Source organism: Bos javanicus, chromosome 17, assembly GCF_032452875.1.
Source record: "Bos javanicus breed banteng chromosome 17, ARS-OSU_banteng_1.0, whole genome shotgun sequence".
NCBI lineage: Eukaryota > Metazoa > Chordata > Mammalia > Artiodactyla > Bovidae > Bos > Bos javanicus.
The window spans coordinates 52,788,022-52,811,078 of record NC_083884.1 but is presented as its reverse complement, the minus strand read 5'-3'; the positions used below and the strand labels follow the sequence as shown (position 1 = coordinate 52,811,078).

General features: G+C 51.3%; 1 protein-coding gene across 4 annotated transcripts; it reads left to right on the top strand.

The window, feature by feature from the left end:
• Window positions 1-42: 42 nt before the first annotated feature.
• KMT5A (lysine methyltransferase 5A) lies at window positions 43-18,669 on the top strand. 4 transcript variants are annotated; one of them, XM_061384617.1, is made up of 8 exons: window positions 43-145; window positions 5,494-5,615; window positions 6,709-6,865; window positions 9,963-10,182; window positions 10,563-10,650; window positions 13,503-13,562; window positions 15,803-15,993; window positions 16,761-18,669. In XM_061384617.1, the coding sequence occupies exons 1-8, from the start codon at window positions 136-138 to the stop codon at window positions 16,969-16,971; spliced, it is 1,059 nt and encodes a 352-aa protein (XP_061240601.1). In that variant the 5' UTR covers window positions 43-135; the 3' UTR covers window positions 16,972-18,669. The 4 variants fall into 4 exon arrangements, with proteins under 4 accessions (XP_061240601.1, XP_061240600.1, XP_061240602.1 ...); XM_061384618.1 differs by lacking the exon at window positions 43-145 and adding an exon at window positions 5,162-5,241; XM_061384616.1 differs by lacking the exons at window positions 43-145; window positions 5,494-5,615 and adding an exon at window positions 5,032-5,241.
• The last annotated feature ends 4,388 nt before the right edge of the window (window positions 18,670-23,057 follow it).

The window sequence follows — 23,057 nt, the reverse complement described above, 5'->3', positions numbered from 1 at the left end:
AGCCTGAGAAGAGACGGGCAGCGGCGCCAATCAGGGCAGCAGCCGGGACCCGGCGGAGCAGTTGGCTACAGTTGTTGCAACTTTTTTCGAAAGCTGCGTTTCCCGGGAGATCCTAGGCGGTGACAGAGCAGGGTCATGGCTAGAGGTATTGGCCCCGGTGGCCAGCGCCGGGGCTGCTGGGTTGGGGGGTCGCGCTGCAGGCGACACCGAAGTGACGGGAGCGGCGGGAAGGCGCTGTCCCGCCGGCTGCTCGGAAGGCGCGCGGGGACTAGTAGGGTTGCGGGGGGAGGGGCTGCGGAACCTTTCTCACCTCTTCCCCACCCTGGCTCCAGAAGCCCCCAGAAACCCCTCCCACTCCCGTGCTTCGGTTTCCCCTTTTTAAAGAGTGGACACTTGGTGACCTGCCTCTCGAGAGGCAGCGGGGCCATATGTCAAAGATGTTTGGAAACTAAAGCGACTAGCGCCTCAAGGGAATGGTTGTCATTGATACAAATGAGGGGGAGGGCGAGGCTTCGCTTGCTTTGCGGCTCTCTCTGGTTTGGAAAGGAGGTGATCCCGAGGCGAGGGCATAGATCGGTACCCTACTTGGTGGGGAGCGCGACCGAGTGGACACCGCGGCAGGCGCTTTCCTTTCCCTCTCCACTCTCTGAGTCAGCTCTGCGCCGCCGGGGCGGGGACGGGCCCCGCTGGCCCACTTTGGGGTGAAACAGGTCCCCTGGCACCTCCCGGCGCGGCCCTTCGCGCCGCAGCTGATCAGGGCTCCTGCCCACGGGAGATGGCTTGGGTGGGGTTATGCTGCCGCGAGGGAGTCGATGTCTCTGCCTGAAGTTCTTCGCACAGTTAGTTTGCTGTCAGGACAGACCCACGTTATGCGGCAAAGTGATCGCTAACCGCTTGGTCGTTTCCAGCCGCTGTGTCTCCATGCAAAAACTTGAGCGTGACGGTTCACTTGAATTATTATGTAAAAGAAATAAGTCGAGGTTTTATATTTTTCTCAAAATTCCTGGGGTATTACACGTTAGTAGGAATTTGCCTTAATGCAGTATGCAGACAGGTCTTTACCGTATTAGCCACTAGGGAAGCCCAGGCTCCCCATGGCGATCATAATAAACAAAATAAGGATTCATTCAGCAGATATTTATTGGGCTTCTTTGTTTTCAGCCCCTGCACCCAGTTGCATCATTTATTCTCGTAGCATCCCTTTAGGGTCTTTGGGAACAAGACTTAGCTAGATTTTGATTAAGAAATAAGGCATAGTGAACTTCAAGTTAAAGAGCTTCATAATCTAGTCCACAGAGAAAAGTAAGATGCCTCAAATATTCTTCTTCAGGAAAGTGTTAAGCATCTAAAAGTATATTTAATAATATCTGGCTAATTTATCTGACAACTCTGAATAAAATTATGAAAGTGAAAGTAACTCAGTCATGTCTGACTCTTTGTGGCCCCTTGGACTGTAGCCCACCAGGCTCCTCTGTCCATGGAATTCTCCAGGCAAGAATACTGGAATGGGTTGCCATTCTCTTCTCCAGGGGATCTTCCCAAACCAGGGATTGAACCTTCGTCTCCGGCATTGCATGAATTCTTTACCCGCTGAGTCACCAGGGAAGCGAGCTACTGAATGTTTCCAGGCTGTAACCCTCCTAACCCTTTATGAGAAGATACTATTCCATTTCACAGATGTAGAAACTGAGGCTTGGGGAAGATAAATCATTTGCCTAAGAGTTATGTGACTAAGATACTGATAAATATGAAGATGCTTTAGCATAAAAAATGTATACTGCTGTCCTCAAACTCAAGACACTAAAATACTAATTATTTCATTTGACAAGCATTTATTCATTACCTACTGTGTTCCAGGCCCTTTGCTAAAGACACAACAATGAACACAGACAGAGAGCACAGTGAGGCCAGAGGGGTGGGAAGGCTGCTATAGGCCACAGTGAGGACTGTGGATTTCATCCTAAAAGCAAAAGGGTATGGTTAGGGATGGGAGGAGTGGTAAGAAGCACATGATGAAAATCTGTGTTCTTGGGGACCACTCTAGCGCCAATAAACTGGAGACGGTCACAATAGAAAGAGGGAGACCAAGTAGGAGGCCGACTGATAGAAGGACAGATCCTACCCAAATGAATACTCTTGAGGCTGTAAATATTTACATGATTGTAAAATTTCTAAACCAGAGAGGAGTTGCCAGATATCTGAACATTATGTTCATGTGACTTAGCAGGGCTCTCAAAGTGAGCTACAAGCTGTGAACAAAGACTGCTTTTCTAGAAGAAAAAGACTGACCCGTCATTTGAAATACTGTAAATAATTCAATATCTGATTACACTAAATGCCCAATTTAATGATTTGCAAGAATAATGAAGCCTAAGAAATAAATAACTACAAATGGGGTGGTGGGGGGGAGGTCAAGTGACTCAGTGAGAATTACTGACCATACATTACAAAGGTGATTCCTAAGCCTGTTATGCTAGAAGCTGGGAACTCTCCTCTTCACTTTGGCTAAATAAGAGAGGTAGAGGGACTTGCCTGGTGGCCCAGTGCAGGGGGTGAGGGTTCCATCCCTGGCCAGGGGAGCTAAGATCCCATATGCCTCCAGGCCAAAAAAAATCAAACCATAAAACAGAAGCAACACTGTAACAAATTCAACAAAAACTAAAAATGGTCCACATCAAAAAAAATAATAAAATAAAAAAAAATGAGGTAAAGTGGAACAAGCAGAGAGACAGAATGGCTAGAGTATGTCCAGTGACTTTGGCCTTCAGCTTCCACCTCTGAAAAAGGAAAATAACAGTTTGTAAAGATTAACTGACATAATAAAGTACCTGGCTCTCGGTGATAATTATTATTAACCCTTATTAAGTATTTATTTCAATGGCCAAAAGGTTCACTTTGTTTCCCCCTACAGATTAATTTAAGCAAACTATTTTTTAAATGCACTACTACTAAAATAGTAATTTAAATGATTTTGGTGTGATGGGAAAAATGAAAGGGGCTTCCCTGGTGGCTCAGCAGGTAGAGTCTGCTTGCAATGTGGGAAACCATGGGGTCTCAAAGAGTAAGACACGACTGAGTGACTAACACTTTCAAATATTCAGTAAATGTTAGAGATTAGTATCATTGGTGATGAATTCTATTTCTGTGAGATCCTGGGCACCATTATGAGTTTTTATTTCTGTGACTGGGTATATGTATTTGTTATGCCCATAGGAACCTCATGACAGAGACAAGAAACTGTTCTACAACTTTACTGAATGATTGGTACTACATTGTCTAGCTACTAGAGCTGCAGAGTTGAGAGGAATGGGTGCTAGACTTGTATTTTAGTGTATCCTCTGCATCTGTGCACTAAAATAGAGGAAGATGTAGCCATGGGTATGTGTATGGGGTGGGGGAGTGAAAATTCGTGTGAGAAATGGACAAGATGACTTGAGCAACTGTTTCCTGCCTCCAAACCAAGATCCCCCTGATTGTTTGGCAACAAACTACAAACCCTCTCTGCCAGGCAGAGGTAACAGACACTGTTTCAAATGGCTCAACCTGAATGTCCCTTTGGAATCCTAAGTCTCTGCATAGTCTCTTGGATATTCAAGTGGGCAGAGTACCCTACCCTGCTGGAATTAGTGGTTGGGTGGGGATGGAGGGACTTCCCCAGCCCTGTGAAGGATTCTAAAGCATGAGCTGATTTGGGAGGCTGTGTCCTGAGCAGTGTCTTACCATTTAATCCACAGTCTAATCCCTTCTAAGAGGAGGAGGAGGCAGCTACTTACAGTGATAGCCATTTGTTTATGTGGGTGTTGGAAGGTGCCCTCGGTAAGTTGTGGAATTCATTGATCTTGGTTTTTTATCCATGAGGATGCTGCAGCCCAGGCTGGGGAAGAGACTTGGCCTTTGTCACAAAGCACCTCTGGAGCAGATGCAGGGAGAGATACCCAATCTTTGCCTACCAGGCCATAACCGAAGGCTGGATGCCCTGAGGTGTCTGTTTGCATCTATGACTTTGCACAAATGCAGGGACTCTTTGTTGGCTGTGAGCCCTCAAACCCTAATGGCTACAGCACAGTGGTTCAGGGCAGTAATCTATGCGGAGATACCACAGTGCCTGGAACCACTGCCTCCTAGGACATTTCTCATGGGGGGACAGGACACTTGGGTGACCTGCTAATAAACCTTCTGCAACACCATTAGCTCCTCCCTACCTGTTTCTATAACTGGTAAGTTAGTGGCTGGGAGTGTAGGCTCTGGGGTCTGTTGGCCTGGAAATCTAGTTCTAGTTCTGAGAACTTGGCCAAGCTCCTCACTTCTCTGAGGTGGTTTTCCCTGTCTGTGGAAGAGAAAATAATAAGGTTTCTACCTTCAAAGGGCTGCTGAGAGGTTTGAATGACAAGGTATGCAAGAGAAGCGCCCAGCAAACATGTTATTATAATTCCCGGCTCCATCTCCCCAGGGACCGCACGGATCTGGTGCAGCCCGCCTGGGTTTGACATCTGACCTGATCACTTTCTAGTTCTGTGGCTCTGGGCAAGCCCCTGCATCTCCCTGAAGCCTCAGCATCCCCATCATAAACGGGTTACCCGCAGGACCTGGCTCCTAGGGGCTTGCCGGGAAGGTTAAATGCCCATGAAAACGCTCCGTGGGCACAGACTCAGGCACACAGGAGGGCTTTCGTTCACCGCTGCCCGCTGCGCCTGGCACGGACGGGTCTCCTGAAATATCCGTGGAGCCAGCGAGAGTGGGAGCCCGGCCGGCCGAGAGCCCGGGCTGTCATTATCATGTTTCCCACCCCTTCCTACCCGAGTGGCTGAGGACGCGCGAGAGGGGGCGCGCCCGAGTTGGGATTCGTCGCGGCCGCGGGCCCGCCCTCCTTCGCTCCCTCCCTCCCTCCGGAGGAGCTTCTCAACTCCGCCCCTGCCAGCCCCCTCCCCGGCCGGGAGCGGACGGTGGGCGGCGGCGGCGGCGGCGAGCGGGCGGGCCGCGGAGGACGCGCCGCCAGCGCCTCCCTCCCTGCGTCCTCGGTCCCGGGCCGGCCGGGGCTGCCGCGGCGCGTGGGTGCCGGGCCCTGCCTCGCAGGCCATGGGGGAAGGGGGCGCCGTGGGGCGCCGCCGGCCCTTCCCCGGGGCGCCGCGGCGGCGCTGGTGGCGGCGGCAGCAGCAGCAGCAGCGGCAGCGACAGCGCTGGTGGCCGGGCCGCGGCGGCGAGGGCGAGGGGCGCGCCGCCATGGGCCTGGCCGGGCTGCAGGTGGGTGTGGCGGGCCCGGCCGCGCGGGGGGCGGGCGGCGCGCGGGGCCCGGCCGGGCCGGGAGGCGGGAGGGCGACGCGGGCCCCGGCCCGGCCCGGCCCGGCCCGGCCGGCCGGCCCACCGCCGCCGGGCCCTCGGAACATGGCTGCGGCGGGAGGCGCCGCCGCGGCGCCCGGCCCGGGCGGCCCCGCTCCCCGCCCCGCCGCGCCCTGAGCGCCCCCTCCCCCGCTTCCCCCGGGTCCCCCTCTCCAGGCAGGAAGATGTCCAAGCCCCGCGCGGTGGAGGCGGCGGCGGCGGCGGCGGCGGTGGCAGCGACGGCCCCGGGCCCGGAGATGGTGGAGCGGAGGGGCCCGGGGAGGCCCCGCACCAACGGGGTAAGCAGGCACCCTTCCCGCACTCGCTCGGCGCGCTCCCAGGGGCCGTGCGGCCGGGCGCCCCCGCGGGCCCAGCTCCGAGAGCACGTGGGCGCGCCCGCGGCCCTGGGGCGGGGGTGCGGGCGGGGCGCCCGGCCGGGCAGCTTCCTTTTCTGCTGCCTGCCTGGGAGTGGCGTCCCCACTCGCTCCGCCATGACCCTGGCAAGCTCCGACCTCGGAAAAGTTTGTGTCTTTATGGCATTTCCACACCCCGAGACCCGGCCATCCCGGTGGCGGCTGCGCCTTCCCAGAGTGTGCGGGGCCTGCCCGGGGCCCTCGAGGAGGTCACAGGTCTTCGCTGACTTGGTGAATGGCTCACCAGGCAGAAAGGCCCAGCAGTGTTTCTGGGAAAGCCCTCCTCCCGTCTGTGCTTACTCAGAGGAGAGGCCCCACACCCAGAGACACCAGCGGTGACCCGTACCGCCCCACCGGCCTGCCCACCGCAGTAGAGTAACCGCCCTAAATGCCTTGGTCTGCTGAGCTCCGCACCCGCCTAGTTAGCCTGAGAGAATTCCCCAGCCGCAGCCCAGTCCCGCAGTCCTAGGACTGCACGATTTGAGACGGGCCGGGCTTGGGCTCATAGAAGGCTCAGACAGTCTTGGCAAGTCCTACCAGCTAGCTGACCTCAGGTCCAAGAAGTGGTTATTCAGGTTCCCTGAGGCCTGTCTGTGCTGGAGTTCCTGCAGCTCCTGCCAGGGCAGTCAGCTGCTGCTCAGAGGCCAGCCCTTCCAATTCTGGCCTCGTTTGCCCTGGTCACTCTAACCTTCTTATTACTGGTAGGTTGCCTCCTTCTTCTATGGATCTTTGTGGACAGCTGGTTCTCTTCGCTGGCCAGATGTTCCCCCTGCCCTCCTTAACAGACTGGAATTAGAGACCAACTTGGACCTGGGGGATTCTAAACCTTCCACTACTAGGCTTCCCCTAGTAACCCAGTTTTTGAACCATGTTTTTTTCCTTTTTTTTGTCTTTTGGATTCCGGTTGCCCCTTCTCCGTCTAAATGTTGTAAGATCTTCTTCTTCAAGCCTCTTTCAGAATATGCATTTGTCGTTTTAGGAGAATGTATTTACCGGGCAATCAAAGATCTATACCTACATGAGCCCGAACAAATGCTCTGGAATGCGTTCCCCCCTTCAGGAAGAGAACTCAGTTGCACAATACGAAGTCAAATGCCAGGGGAAGCCATTAGCCGGAATCTACAGGAAACGCGACGGTAAGCCTCTGAAATGGCCCTGCTCTATTCACCGCTGACCGGGTTGCATCCTCAGTAATAATGTCTGTATGCTAGGTTTCCTTATCCAATCTTTTCAAGCCAAAGCTTGCAAAGTTTGAATCATGTCCTGTCTTGCTGCTAAGAAACATAGACATGGGGGGAATAGAGCCGCGTGTTCCAGGGCGTGTGCCCTATTGGTCTAACAGGTTTTCCCTGTTTTTACAAGAGTTAGCATGTCCTTCAAGCTTGGTTTTCTTGCCAAGCTGCCAAAATAAGGCAGCTGGCATGTCGTTAGAGAGGTTTACAGGCGCTAAAAGTACAGAAATGATGAGTCTGGGTTGTCCAGACCAGGCACTTGTACTGCAGCTGAGTCATGTGAACCTAAGGAACTGACTTCCTTCTCTTTTCTGAGCTGGCCTTGATCTCAGTTCTAAAGGTTCTTTCCACTCAAGTGTTCAGTGCTACTCTGAAGCCGTGTACGCCAGAATGAGATTTAGAGTTAAAATGCTGAGCAAGAAAATACTTATTGAAAGTTCTGTCTGGCCTTGCAAAACATGCCGAAACCTGTTGGAAATTTTGCTGTAACCCAAATATTCCCTTTTAAAGTGGCGGTGGTAGGGGTGAGGGTGGGGATGGGGGCTAGTGGTGAACTTTCCCCAGTTACTGTGCTCTAAAACTTGCCTTAAAGAAACAGCAGCTACCAGCTGCTCCAGCAGCTCTGTACAAGGAAGCTTTGTATTTGTTAACAGAAAGTGCCATAAAGGGATGGGGTAGCCCAACCTCTGGTCCAGATCTGAGAACCAGGGGCAGGAGCCAACCCTTGGCCTGATTCCCCCTGGTGATGTTATTTCAAATGGACTTAGGTTCTAATCCTAGCTCTGCCGTTTATGAAAGGAAGGGTCACAGGCAGGTTGCTACGTTTTTTTGAGCCTCAGTTTTTCATCAGTGGGAGAGAGGAGTCCTGCCTGAAGACCAGTTAAAGCATGGGTGCAAAAGGCCTTTGTGAGCAAGTTCTCTGGTGGTCCATTGGTTAGGATTCTGTGCTTTTACTGTCAGGGGAGAAGGTTCAATCCCTGGTCTGGGAACTAGGATCCTACAAGCCTCATGGCACAGCCAAAAGAAAAGGGAGGGGGACTTTGTGAGCGCTCCATACTGTCAGCCCATTTTCCACTGGACCGGAAGCATCACAGCCTGCCCCTCCCTGCATCCCTGCTTCCGCAGCACTTAGGCCAGCACTAACCACACTGAGACTTGGGAAGGGCCTCTCTCTAGATGCCGTAAGCCAGCCTCACAGCCCTTCTGGGATGGGGCGGGATGTGGATTGTCCTGAATGGTGACATGGGGCACAAGTTAGCTTATTTGACTCGAAGTGTTACTACATGGTGCCAATTTAAATGGGGGGCTGGATGAACACTGGAGGAGACCCCCATAGACTGGGCGTCTATCCATGATTCTCATCCTTTTTCCTGCCTTGACACAGACTCACGTGACAGCTAATGTTCATGAATACCACCCACTCCTAAGCTTATGCCTGACGTCTTGGCCTTAACCCCCTCTTATTCCACTCGAGACAGTGTGTCAGGGAGCACTGTCTGTCTGTGTCAGGGAGACAGTGTATCTGGACCACCTGGAGAACGGTCCGGATGGCTGCTGATGTATTTATTTTTTTCTTTTGTTTGTTGAACTATTATTCAGATATCCTGACATTCACCATTTTAAAGGGTACAGTTCACTGGTTTTAGGTATACGCACAGATTTGTGCAGCCATCACCTCTGTCAAACTCCAGTACATTTCCATCACCCCAAAAAGAAACCCTGTACCTACTCACAATCATTCCCCATTCCTACTTTCTCTCAGCCCTAGGCAACCACTGATCTGTTTTCCATCTCTGGATTTGCCCGACCTCGACATTTCGTATACATGAAGTTGTAAAATATGTGACCTTTTGTGTCTGGTCTCATGTACATTATAATGTTTTCAAGGTTCATACATGTTGTAGGCTGTGTCAGTACTTCATTCCTTTCTGTGGCTGAATAATATTCCATCGTGTGGATAGACCACATTTTGTCAGTTGATGGACATTAGAGTTGTTTTCACTTTTTAGCTCTTCTGAATAAGCTTCTGCGGGCATTCGTGTATAGGTTTTTATGTAGACATATGTTTTTAATTCTCTTGATAGATGCCTAGAACTAGAACTGCTGAGTCAGGTGATAACTCTCTAACATTTTGAAGACTGCCAGACTTCTTTTGCAAAGTGACTGCACCATTTTGCATTCCCACCAGCAATGTAATATTTATTTTTAAAAAGTAAAAAAATTTTATGGAAAAAAAAAAAACAGTCCAATACTGGTGCTCCATGAGTATTTTTAGTAACAAGTCATTGGCGACGTCCCACACGACACACTGAACCGGTATTGGGGCACCATGCTGAGAACCACTGTGAATGCCACGCTTCGACCCTGTTAGAAGAGGGATTTAAAAAAAGAATCTGAAATGAATCATGCCAGGGAGCTAGCCTTTGGGGAAGAGGTCTTTGTTGGGGAGAGGTTCTGCTTTATCACCTTACTTCCGTCTACCAATGCTGCCCCACCCTGTGGGAATTGTGCTTCCCCCCGCCCCGGAGCCCATTTCCTCAAAAGCCATCGATGGAGCCCTCATGCCAGTGTTGCTGGCTGTGACACTTCTGCTTCAAAGGCTCTTCCCTCAAGCTGCAGACGACCTGATGGGTTGATTAATCACAAGAATGGAATCCAATCACAATATATATATATCAACTTACCGTGGTCTAACACTTCAAATATGTTATAATTGTATTGATCAATCATACCTCAGCAAAGCTGGAAAAGAGGGGGCGGAAAAAATGATGCAGAGACCAAAAGCTCTGCCTAGTGTCTGGGTCAAAAAGTAAAGCCAGATCTCTTCCCCAAGATGCTGGTTAGTGGACACCAGGCTTAACAGCCCAAGGGCACTACTGCCCAACACGCCCCCACCCCCCCTATCTCCTCCCCGAGCCTGCCTTAGCAAGCAGCCGAGGGCTGGAAAGTGGGAGGTGTCAGGTCCAGAGTCAGCCTGTCTCTCCCCACCCTCTGCCCACAGAGAAAAGAAACTCTGGGAATGCAATACGAAGCTCCATGAAGGCCGAGGAACAGAAGATCAAAGACGCCAGGAGAGGTCCCCTGGCACCTTTTCCAAACCAAAAATCTGAAGCTGCAGAACCTCCCAAAACCCCGACCTCGTCTTGTGATACTCCCAATGCAGCCGCTGCCAAGCAGGGCCTGAAAAAGCCTGTGAGGGGCAAACAGGCCCCCAGGAAAAAGTAAGTGCTCCCTGGAGCCACTTCTCACGCAGGGCGACCTGTTGGGTACTAGCTGGGGGGAGGCCGTCCACCCTCTCAGGCCCTTGAGCTATTAAGGCTCAGATTCCTGAGACAGCACCAGGGATACCATTACTTGCCGCGTCCTGGTCTGCCTAGGGTCCAGAGCCCCCACCCTGCTGAGAGTAGGCAGCCTGCCTTTGGCGCTCTTTCTGAGGCTGCTGTGGGCAGGCGAGCTGAAGTGACCCCGGGCCACAGTGGACAAAGGTGTTTTACGTGACCCGATTTCCAAGGAGCCTGCTCCTAAAGGCTCGCGTGCCTCCTGGCTGTGAACATGGTTTCAGAGCTAACGCTTGGTTCCTCCTCTTCCTTTCCCACCCCAGAGCTCAAGGAAAAACACAGCAGAATCGCAAGCTCACAGATTTCTACCCTGTGCGAAGGAGCTCCAGGAAGAGCAAGGCTGAGCTGCAGGTAGGGTCACGTGTTTCAAATCGGCTCTCAAAGGGGCGGGGTGGCCCAGTGGGCAGTGCTCACTGCGCACCACCTGAGCTCTCTTTGCATTGTCACGGGAAAAGTCTCTTGGCCTCCGCGGCCCTGATGTTCTCCTGGGTCTAGTGGGGGTCGTCATAACTCCCTTGGGTCACTGTGGTGCTTAGTTAAGATGCTTCTGTGAAGGAGCCTTTTCGCCTGTAGTGTGGGGCATGGAAAGTCAGGACCTCCAAGGAAAGTGGCTTTGGCAGGGCCATCGGAGCCTGAGACTGGGGTGGGCTGCGTGGTTTCTTAGAGGTGTGTTTGTCTGCTGTCCAGAGGTTTTATGTTTCGAGATGATGAAGAGCACTGGCTTGGAAACTACTTTCTGGTTGTGTGACCTCAGGGCTTAACTGCTCTCTGCCGTGTCGTCTGTGAAATGGGATGATGTAGTCGAGCCCTGTCTGGTGGTTGGGAGGGTCACGCACGTTAGTGGACGCACATGGAACACTTAGAACCGTGCCTGGGATGCAGTGAGGACCTATTAACCCTTGTCACCGTTGCTTCCCCCGTGTTGTCCTTTCCCGGGGCTCCTCTCTGGCCTTCCCCATGCAGCCACAGAACCTGTGAAAACCAGGCAGGAAGGCCAACTGGGCTGTAAGGCCCCCGCCCGCCGTATTTGCAGAGTGCTGAGCTGTGCACAGTCGATCAATATTTGATGCAGTGAGGTGTGGTTATTGCCTTTCTGTTAGGGAAACTCAGGGTGTGGCCTGGCCCTGCAGCCCCCAGCTGCTTCCATCCCCCCCTCCCACCCAGGGGCAGCAGAGCAACCTCTAGGCTTGGGAGGAGCTCTCAGGACTGCCGCCCCCACCAGGGAGGTGGGGGACCCTGGCCTTTCAACCCTCAGACTCTTCTGCATTTGGACGTTGAATCTGTAGCTGTACAGACGGTGAGGCAGCATCTCTGTGTCTCCTTCTTTGAATTGACAAGACTTCATTTTTTAAAAAGGGGGGAGGGTGTCATTTTTCTCCCCTCAGAGAGAAGTTCTGGCTGTATTTCCTTAGAAAGGCAGTGTCTTTCAGCCAAGAACAAGCTGTTACAAGCTGTTTGCCTGCAGTGGGAGGCTGTGCGAGGTCAGCCTAGAGACAGCACTGCAGAGGGCGAGGCGGTGCCAGCCCCCAGCACCCGGGACACCTCCCAGCCACGGTCGGGAGCTACAGAGCCCACTCAGGGAACCTGGGGGTCCACCCAGCGCCGCTGTGGGCTGCAGGGTCGGGGAAGCCTGAGTTGGCCTTTTTTAATTAAAAAAGAAAACAAAAACCAGGGGCTTTTCTTTCTGGAGGAGTGGAAGCTGCAGTGGGTGTGTGGCCAGAGTGCTGAATTCTACCGCAGGCGAGCGGAAGGCAGCTGGCAGTGGCTCCCCAAAGCTTGGTCTGCAGGCAATCAGGCCCACTCTGTGGCTGGATGGAGAGCCAGAGGCCAGGGAGAGCCACACTCTGCCCACCACCGTTTGTGTTGGCTTTGTCGAGTGGGCACCCTGGCCAGGTGGTGGCTGGCCAGGCTGGTGGGGCTGCGGCTGGCAGAGGTGAGGCCCGAAGGCAGGGCAGCCGGGTCTCCTCTCGGGTGATGCTGGTCCAGACCTGACTGCCCTTCTGGGCCAACCAAAGCCGAAGTGGACACAGCATTAGGGAAGGGTGTGGGTAGGTGGGCGAAACAAACAAAGAGCCCCGAAGACTCCTCGTTGTGGCTGAAGACAGAGCAGGCGGGGCTCAGTCCAAGGTCCAAGTCCAGGGCAAGAGGGTGGAAACAGGGCCCTGGAGAGATGCCCTGAACCCCTTGTTGCTTTGCTGTGGGAGCCCCTTCTCTGGTTGGCCCAGTGTTGGGTGGATGACAGCCTGCACTGGGCAGGGACTGCAGTGTTGGCAGTGCCCTGGCCGCGTCATCACCAGCCCAACCCAGCCCAGCCCCGGGCCTGGCATGCAGAGCAGCCTGCTGACTCCGGCTGGGCACGTCTCGAGTCCTTCCTGCCTTCACCCTGGTTCACACCTTGCTCCCTTTCCAGGCCCTCAGTTCCCCAAGGACCAACTACTGCTGCCTTCCTCTTTAGGACGCTTGGAGCTAGTTGTTCGCGTGTCCCCAAACCACCAACCCCCCCGAGTAAAATGGACTCCTTGGCTGCACATTCAGGGTGTCTCACCTGGCCCCAGCTCGTCTCCTCTGTCTCATTCTGTCCCAGTAGGATAGTCCCTGTCCCCACTGCCCACCACGTCTCCCAGTTTTCCCACGATGACTCCCATCTACTTCTGCACACTTGTAACTAATTATTTAACAAGGTGGTTGTGTCTGTGCATGTGGGGGCAGGGCATTGTTGCCTTGAGGGCTCACTACGTCCAGGTGCTGTTCTCGGCCAGGAAATGCCACGGCGAACAGAGGGTGGACATGGTCAATGGGTGGGTACACACCTCCTGTTCAAGCGGTGCAGCCTCTGATCAATTTAGCCCTGGCTAATTTTATATGCAGTTGGAGTCCTGATTTTTACATGTCCACAATTTAGATATTTTGTAAAAGTCTGTGTGGGCTAAATAGAGCATAGCCCCAGGCCACATTCTGCCACAAGCCCTATTCTGCCCTCGAGCCGCCCCGTCCCCCTCCCGGCCCACCTGAACGCCAGGTGGTGAACAGCCCACCTTAGACGGGCAATGAGGAAAGGATGGGGGCTTGGTGGCCTGGACATGCCGGGAGACCGATGCCATGGAGGCTGACTATGAACGGACCCTGTGGCGGCTGGGACTCCCGGAGTGGCCTTGGTGAGAATGCTGATGCACTTCTTGTTTTTTCTTTCCGTCCCCACCCAGTCTGAAGAAAGGAAAAGAATAGATGAGTTGATTGAAAGCGGGAAGGAAGAAGGAATGAAGGTAAGGGGCCGCAGGGCCCACTGCGTGGAGGCTGAGGCTGTGAGGTCTGGCCCTCCCTGGTCCAGAGGCCCATGCAGGAGTCATGCTGCCTTAACCTTCTGATATCACTGTGACCAGGCAGACTGTTGCAAGCTGTCAAGGGACTGAACACTAAAAGTAGCCTTAAGGGAATACCTCCTGAAGGAAATGTAATGAGATACTGTGCTGTGGAAACTTTTTATTTATTTATGGCTGTGCTGGGTCTTCATTGCTGCGTGGACTTTTCTCTAGCTGCCGTGTGTGGGGCCTTCCCTCTAGTTGATGTGCTCAGGCTTCTCTGCGGAGCACGGGCTCTGGGGCGTGCAGGCTTCAGTAGCTAAGGCTTCTGGGCTCTAGAGCACAGGCTCGGGAGTTGGCGGCGCATGGACTTAGTTTGCTGCTCCGCCTTTGTGAGATCTTCCCAGACCAGGGATCAAACCTGTGTCTCCTGTACTGGCAGGTGGATTCCTACCCACTGTGCCACCAGGGATGCCCCTGAGGAAAATTTTCACAACGAAGGACTTCCCTCACAGTCCAGGTTAAGAATCCGCCTGCCAGTGCAGGGGATTCAGGTTCAACCCTTGGTCAGGGAACTAAGATCCCACATTGCCACAGGGCAGCTAAGCCCAAGTGCCACGACTTCTGAGCCCATGCACTGCAACTAAGATTTGACACAGCCAGTAAATATTTCTTTTTAATCACGATGACATTTATACACATATATGTAACTTACCATCGTAACCGTTCTTTATGTGTAAAATTCACTGGCATTAAGTACATTCTTCATTCACAGTTGTGCAACTCTCCCCTCTGTCTAGTTCCGGAACCCTTTTGTCCTCCCAACGGGAAACCCCGGACCCACCAGTAGTCACTCCCATTCCTTGCCCTCAGCCCCTGACAACCAGTCTGGTTTCTGTCTCTGTGGATTAGCCTCTTCTGGACATTTCATACAAATGGAGTCATAGAATGTGTAGCCTGTTGTATCTGGCTTCTTTCATTTAGCATGACACGTGGGGAAACTTTTAAAAGGACAGGCTAGTTTTTTCTATACTGTTTTCCTGGGAAATGGCAATGCCCAGGAAGATTTGCTTTTCTCTCACGTGCTCAGTTGCTTCAGCTGTCTCCTACTCTTCGCGACCCTATGGACTGTGGCCCACCATGTTCCTCTGTCCATGGCATTCTCCAGGAAAAAATACTGGAGTGGGTTGCCATTTCCTCCTTTATGGGATCTTCCTGAACAAGAGATCAAACCCAGTGTCATGTCTTCTGCATTGGCAGATGGGTTCTTTACCACTAGCACCGCCCCCTGTTCTTATAGTATATTTCAGACATAGTGAGAGCATGAGAAGGGAGGAAGTCTCAGAGGTAGTGGCCAGATGGGTCTGGGCTAGGACCCAGGGGATGGGAAGCTTCAGTTTCCACCTGCCACTGAGGGGAATCTGAATTTCATTCTGGGCTTCTCAGCCAGTCACCCTCCATCTCCATTTAAAATGGAGTGCAGGAGGAGGTCAAAATAAATAAATAAAATGGAGGAGAAACCCAGGCATGTACGTTATGGACTAAAGGAGAGACTCAGAATGTTGGGTCCTACTTTTCCCCTAAAGAGTGGGCCAGGATGTGGCTTTGAGTCTGTGCTACATCACTTCCTAGCTTGGTGGCTGGAGACACATGACTCTGCCTGTCTAATCCCTAATTTTGCAGGTTTTCTCACCTGCAAAACGGGGCAGCACCCACCTAGCAGACTTCTCAGGATCCCACGTAACAGTGCTTTGCAAACAAACACAAGGGAGCTCTTTGGGGTGATGGATTCTGGCGATGGTTGCACAACTGTGTATGCTGCATGGGCTTCCCTAGTGGCCCAGTAGCAAAGAATCTGCCTGCCAATGCAGGAAACACAGGTTCGATCCCTGGGTCGGGAGGATGCCAGGGATCCGGAGAAGGAAATGGCTACCCACTCCAGTATTCTTGCCTGGGAAGTCCCATGGACAGAAGAGCCTGGCGGGCTACAGTCCATGGGGTCTCAAAAGAGTTGGACACGACTTAGCAACTAAACAACAATAATGTGCTGAATGATACCCTTCAAACCATGTGTGTGAAATGAGTGGATTTTATGACCAACTGCAGTAAGGCTGTTCAAAGAATGTACTACAAGCTGCTGGCCACGCACGGTGGCATTTGTTGCTGTTTATGAACCAACCCTCCCTCTTGGCACCTCCCAACAGATCGACCTCATCGACGGCAAAGGCAGGGGCGTCATCGCCACCAAGCAGTTCTCCCGGGGTGAGTTTGTGGTGGAATACCACGGGGACCTCATCGAGATCACCGACGCCAAGAAGCGGGAGGCTCTGTACGCACAAGACCCCTCCACGGGCTGCTACATGTACTATTTTCAGTATCTGAGCAAAACCTACTGGTAAGTCCCCTGGGGCTTCAAGTGGCTCTTCCCACCCTGGCAGAGGTGCAACCAGAGGGCCACCGAGGGCATCCTGACTCTTCTTTTGGCTCCAGCTTCTTGCTTGGTTCTTGCTGCCATTTTTCAAAGCTGCAGTGCAACTCTTCCTACCACACACACCACTTCCATTTTTAATTCTGGTGATTGAAGCGGTTCTGGAGGCAATCTCGGCCACCAAGCGGTGGACTAGTCACGTGAAAGCCCGCAGAGGGGCTCACCTGGCCTTCTGCCTGGGGCATGTGACCAGAGCAGCCCTGGGAATCACTATTTCTCTGTCCCCTATGCGACGATATCACTGATTGTTTTTTATTTATTTTTTAATAGACTGTACTATAACGTTCCCAGCAAAACTGAGTGGAAAGCAGAGCGAGTTCCCATATATCCCGCCTGCCCCCACCATCCTGCATAGCCTCTCCCCTACCCTCACCAACAGAGTTGACTTTTATTTATTTATTTATTATGCTGAACTCCACAGTCATCTCTGGTGCTTCCACAGAGTCTTTTGCGTTCCCATCTACACTCCCCCATCTCCCGCCCAAATACCCCACACCCAACGCCCCTCTGGGCTCTTAAAGTTACATATATATATTTTTTGAGTTGAGTTGCTTTCCCAAAAACACGGCCATAAATCACCATCATCCCACCAGAGCTGAGAACAAGCCTGACTCAGACTGGGTTCAAAAGCCTCTTTATCAATTTAATCCTCTGTCGCCCTCCCTCCCCGCCAGCGTGGATGCAACCCGAGAGACAAATCGCCTGGGAAGACTGATCAATCACAGTAAATGTGGGAACTGCCAAACCAAACTGCACGACATCGACGGCGTGCCTCACCTCATCCTCATCGCCTCCCGTGACATCGAGGCCGGGGAGGAGCTTCTGTATGACTACGGGGACCGCAGCCGGGCTTCCATTGAAGCCTACCCCTGGCTGAAGCATTAACCCAACGGTCCCGCCCCCTCCCCATTCTAAGGACAAAGTGCCCTCAAAGGGAATTGATTTTTTTTTTTTTTTTACACACTTAATCTTAGCAGATTACTTCAGATGTTTTTAAGAAAAAAGTATATTAAGATGCCTTTTCACTGTAGTATTTAAATATCTGTTACAGGTTTCCAAGGTGGACTTGAACAGATGGCCTTATATTACCAAATCTTTTATATTCTAGTTGTTTTTGTACCTTTTTTGCATACAAGTCGAACGTTTGTGCTTCCCGTGCATGCAGTCCAAGACTCGGCACAGGTTTTAGAGGAAAGAGTCGAACATGAACTAGGAAGCTGGGCAACGCACCTGCCTCCAAACGAAGAGCCAGGACTCTCTCCCCCGCTCCCCACATACCTGCCCCCTCCCCAACATCCCAGTGCCAGGTGGGCGCGAGGAAGACACTGCCTTCCCCGCGGCCCGGATGGGATGTTCCCAAGCTCTTTTTCCTGACATCTCGACAGGCGCACATTGAAGTGTATGAATATTTTTTAAAAAAAGGTTTCACAGTAAGATAGTCTTCCCCTCTGCTTTCTCGAAAGCTTACTGACCCGGTGGCTCACGGGCCAGGCCTCGATTTACTCTTCCACGGGCTGCCACTTTTCCGGGCACCTTCACACATCAGGGCGGGGAATCAAAGGAGACGTGGGCAAGGACAAGCATTGCTTACCTAGCCCTTGCAGGGGCAGGGTTTCCCGAAACTGGGTTAGTTTCTTTATAGAAATGTGAACACTGAATTTATTTTAAAAAATAATGATAAAAAAAAAAAAAAAGACAAAAAAAAAAACCACAGAAGACAACTTACATGTATATAGGTCTTGAAGTGAGTGAAGTGGCTGCGTTTTTGTTTTGGGTTGTTTTTAGTTCGGCTTTTTCTTTTTCCACCCTTGGTTTTGCTTCTGTAGAAGAGATATGAGATGGTACACTATTCTAATCAGAAATCTAAAGTTTTGTAGTGGGACCAGAAATTACTTACCCAATTCCCCACCCCCTCAACCCCAACCTGATTCTGCTTGGGTTGAAAGCTCCAGACCGGCTGTCAAGGCTTCCGTGTGTCAGACCGCCTGGTGTCCTTCCTGTAAAGCTGCAGCCATGAACCAAAGAGCGAGCCTACAAGCCCTGAGAGGCAGGGCCCCTGCCCTAGCTGCGAGGGGGCAGGGGAGCTGGCAGGCCCAGGGATCATGGCTGAGGGTCAAGTTTTCACCTCGACTGTGACAGCAGGAGTAGTGGGTAGCTTCTTCCTGAAGGGGGGACCGACTCCCACCTTCTGTCAACTTGTAATTCAGGGGCCTGGGGCTCCAGAGCTGCGATCTGGGGTCTGGCGCAACCCCACCCCACCGCCCACTCCCAGGTAAATGTGAATGGAGACAGGTATGAGAACCTGTCCTCGACTTCAATGCCCCCCAGCCCCGGCCTCACGACGGTGCTACCTGAGGAAGTCTTCCCCCTCCCACACCCACCCCCACCCACCAATCCCACACTTGCCTGGTCAGTGGTCAGCAAATTGGAGGAGGATCCGATGGGAGTGTGTAAATGTGAGATAAAATGTCTTGGTTGTACCTGTTTGTGGTTTAGCTTTGTATTTAAGAAAAGGAAATAAACTTGAAAATTATTTGTCATCATAAAAATGAAACAAAAATTAAAATATTTATTGCCAGGCGAGGCTACCTGTGTCATTCTGTTGTTTTTTGCAAAGCAGGGGTAGAAAAAGGTAATGTACTTTCTGTTTCTCTTTTGGGCTGTACCATGTGGCTTATGGGATCTTAGTTCCCCAAACAGGGGTTGAACCTGGGCCCTCAGCTGTCAAAGCATGGAGTCCTAGCCACTGGACCACCAGGGAATCCCCATTGTTGTTTTTTTTGGTTCCATTGGGTCTTTGTTGCTGTACTCAGGCTTTCTCTAGTTGGGATGAGGCAGGGCTACTCTGGTTGTGGTGCGCAGGCTTCTCATTGGAGTGACTTCTCTGTTGCGGAGAACGGGCTCTAGGGCATTTGGGCTCAGTAGTTGTGGCGCGTGGGTTTAATTGCTCCTCAGTATGTGGAATCTTCCCAGACTGGGATTGAACCTGTCTGTGTCCCCTGCATTGACTGGTAGATAACTATGGGACCACCAGGGAAGTCCCCCCTGTTTATTTTACAAAAGGGCCACTTAACCAGTTTGAGTCAGTTTTGGTGACTGTCCTAGGGGACAGTCTCTTCACTTTTATCATGAGGAATCAGAGGTTGCTTGTGGAGATTAAAAATGAAGCACATGGCCCCCTGAGAAGAGGGCCCAGCATGTAGCATATATTTTAGCTATTGTCATTGTCATTGTTTCTAATGTGCTAGATTCTCAGGTAGGCGTCTCAAGAGTCATCAACCTTCCCTGTCTGGTGCTGGAAGTATCCCAGATCCTGATCCCTAACCCCCACACCACAGTCCACCCCCAAGAAGCTGCCTTCCTTCAGCCCCAAGGCACTGGAGGCAGGTTGGAACTGAGGGCAAGGTCCTTGGTTTACAGGTGAAAGATCCATTCCTGGCATAGGGTTTCAGCATCTGTCAGCCGTTGCCCTGAACAAATCACTTACCCTCTGAAATCTGTCCATCAAGTTGGGAACGGCCTCTACCTACCCACCTTGCAGGGGTTTCTCGAGGATTCAGTCATCATATACTACTACCTTACCATGGAGGGGACAGTGTGGCCTGGTAGCCAAGTGCTCAGCCCTGGAACCGAACCTCAGGTTTCACCCACTTTGCCGCTGTGTAACCTCAGGCAGGTTACCTAACCTCGGGCAGGTTACCTAACCTCTCTGGGCACCACTTTCCTCTCCTGTGACATAGAGACAATACTGGTGCTTGCATCGGGGTGATTGTGAGGATTGACTGAGTTTAAGACATAAAAGTACTTGCACAAAGATAATCTTCAGGAATCAGCTATTATTAAGATGAAAATTTGGGGTGTTTTTAAAAATTTATTTGGCTGCACAGAGTCTTACTTGTGGCATGCAGGATCTAGTTCCCTGACCAGGGCTCGAACCTGGGACCCCTGCACAGGGAACGTGGAGTCCCAGTCTCTGGGCCACCAGGGAAGTCCCTTGGGTGGTTTCTATCATTCAGTATTTACAAGTGCCCCGGACTGACAGATAACTGCTTCTAAGCCTGCTCTCCTGGCTCAGGGTTTGGAGATGGAAGCCTGCAGTGTGGGAGCAACTGTCTGTCTTGAATGTGGTCACACTGGGCCCAGCTCCAAGAACTTACCTTCTGGCATTCGAACACCCACATCCCAGCATCTGTCATTCTGAAGTCAGGATGCTCAGATTTGTTTCCCAAGTCAGTTCTCACCTTCAAGGGGCAGAAATCTTCCTCCTCCCTACCCACTATTAAGAGGGGAGCACCTAGTCAGGGATGCACCATTATACAGGGTTCCAGGAGTCAGAAGCCCCTGTGCTGTGGCAATCTCATTCTGGACTGACACTTAAAGGTTGCCAACTTCTTTTGGGAGGCAGAGTGGTTTTGACCTTTGCACCTGAGTTCAAGTCCTACTTCTGTCACTTCCAGCTGGGGCTTTGGACAAGCCCCTTAGCCCCACCATACTAGCAGCTGCTTGGGTGAATAATAATAGTAACGCCCACCTCATAGGGATAAGGTGAGGCAACATATGTAGGTGTGGTAAATTGCATTCGTTATTAATATCAGCACTTTTTGGAGAATCAGGGTACATAGAGCTTCACAGATAAGAACCTGGGCTTGAGGGGACTTCCCTGGTGATCCAGTGGCTAAGACTTAATACACCCAATGCAGGGGGCCAGTGTTGAGCCCTGGTCAGGAACTAGATCCCATGTGCTGCAACTGTGAGTTTGCACACTGCAACTAAATATCTCATGTGCCACGGCTAAGACCCAGTGCAGCCATATAATTAAAAAAAAAAAAATCTAGAATCAGGCTTGCATTAGCACCCTGGGCAGTAACTTCATAGCTACGTGACCTCGTGCAAGGTGCTTCAACCTCTCAGAGCTTTCATTTCCAAATCCGTAAACTAGGCAACTCATAGTAGTTAGTCTCCATCTCCTCAGGTTGTTAGAGGAATAAATGAGATAATCAGGCAGGAACCGAGACGTGATCACTAAGCCAGGGTTATTCACTGAGAAGACAGGCTCACAGGATGTGTTCAGCAGGCTCGTTAGTTTCTTTGAGAAGTGTAGTCTCCTGCTCTCTATGGACTGTATTTCATTGATGCCTAAATTTACTTCTTTTTCCCATTTTAAACATTGCTGAAATCATTGGTGAGCCTTAAAGTCAATAGCATCTTGATGTTATTATTTGTAGCATTTTTTTTTTCTGTCACAGCAACACACAAAATAAAGGTGTATCACTTAGATACAATGAAATACATGTCCACCATATATATGCATGTATGTATCAGTTCAGTTCAGTTGCTCAGTCGTGTCTGACTCTTTGCGACCCCATGAATCCCGGCATGCCAGGCCTCCCTGTCCATCACCAACTCCCGGAGTTCACTCAAACTCATGTCCATCAAGTCAGTGATGCCATCCAGCCATCTCATCCTCTGTCGTCCCCTTCTCCTCCTGCCCCCAATCCCTCCCAGCATCAGAGTCATTTCCAATGAGTCAACTCTTCGCATCAGGTGGCCAAAGTATTGGAGTTTCAGTTTCAGCATCAGTCCTTCCAATTAACACCCAGGACTGATTTCCTTTAGAAGGGACTGGTTGGATCTCCTTGCAGTTCAAGGGACTCTCAAGGGTCTTCTCCAACACCACAGTTCAAAAGCATCAATTCTTCGGCGCTCAGCTTTCTTCACAGTCCAACTCTCACATCCACACATGACCACTGGAAAACCATAACCTTGACCAGACGGACCTTTGTTGGCAAAGTAATGTCTCTGCTTTTGAATATGCTATCTAGGTTGGTCATAACTTTCCTTCCAAGGAGTAAGCGTCTTTTAATTTCATGGCTGCAATCACCATCTGCAGTGATTTGGGAGCCCCCAAAAATAAAGTCTGACACTGTTTCCACTGTTTCCCTATCTATTTCCCATGTATGTATACATGTGTTATATATGTATAATATATACGTGTGTGTGTATTTGGCCCTTGAACAGTGCAGGGAGTTACGGGCCCTCACTCTCCCCACATTGAAAAAATCCAAGTATAGGGACTTCCTGGTGGTCTAGTGGTTAAAACTTCAAGTTTCCAATGCAGGGGTGTGGGTTTGATCCCTGGTCAGAGCACTAAGATTCCTGTGCCACGTGGTATGGCCAAAAAATAAATAAAATCCACCTGTAGTGATGGACAGGGAGGCCTGGCGTGCTGCGATTCATGGGGTCGCAAAGAGTCGGACACGAATGAGCGACTGATCTGATCTGATAGCTTATAGTCAGCCCTTTGGATTCAAGGTTCCTCCTCCATATATGCAGATCCAGCTAGATTCAACCATCTCATGTGTGGAGATATGTATATATATCATACATATGATACATACATTCATATATATATATGTATGATATATATACATATCTCCACATGTGCAGATTGTGCAGTACTATGGTGTTTACTGGGCTTCCCTGATAGCTCAGTTGCTAAAGAATCTGCCTGCAATGCAGGAGACCCCAGTTTGATTCCTGGGTCGGGAAGATCCACTGGAGAAGGGATAGACCACTCACTCCAGTATTCTTGGGCTTCCCTGGGGGCTCAGCTGGTAAAGAATCTGCCTGCAATGTGGGAGACCTGGGTTCGATCCCTGGGTTAGCAAGATCCCCTGGAGAAGGGAAAGGCTACCCATTCCAAGTATTCTGGCCTGGAGAATTCCATGGGCTGCATAGTCCATGGAGTTGCAAAGAGTCGGACACGACTGAGAGATTTTCACTTTCAATTTCATGGTGTTTACTATAGAAAAACATTCATGTGTCATTGGACCTTCGCAGTTGACCAAACTGAATTGGTCAAGAGTCAACTGTATACAGTTCACAAATTTGGAAACCAAGACTCCAAAAGGCTGAAGTACCTTACACCAGGTCACATAACTCTAAGAGGCCACTCTGAAACACAGAAAGTG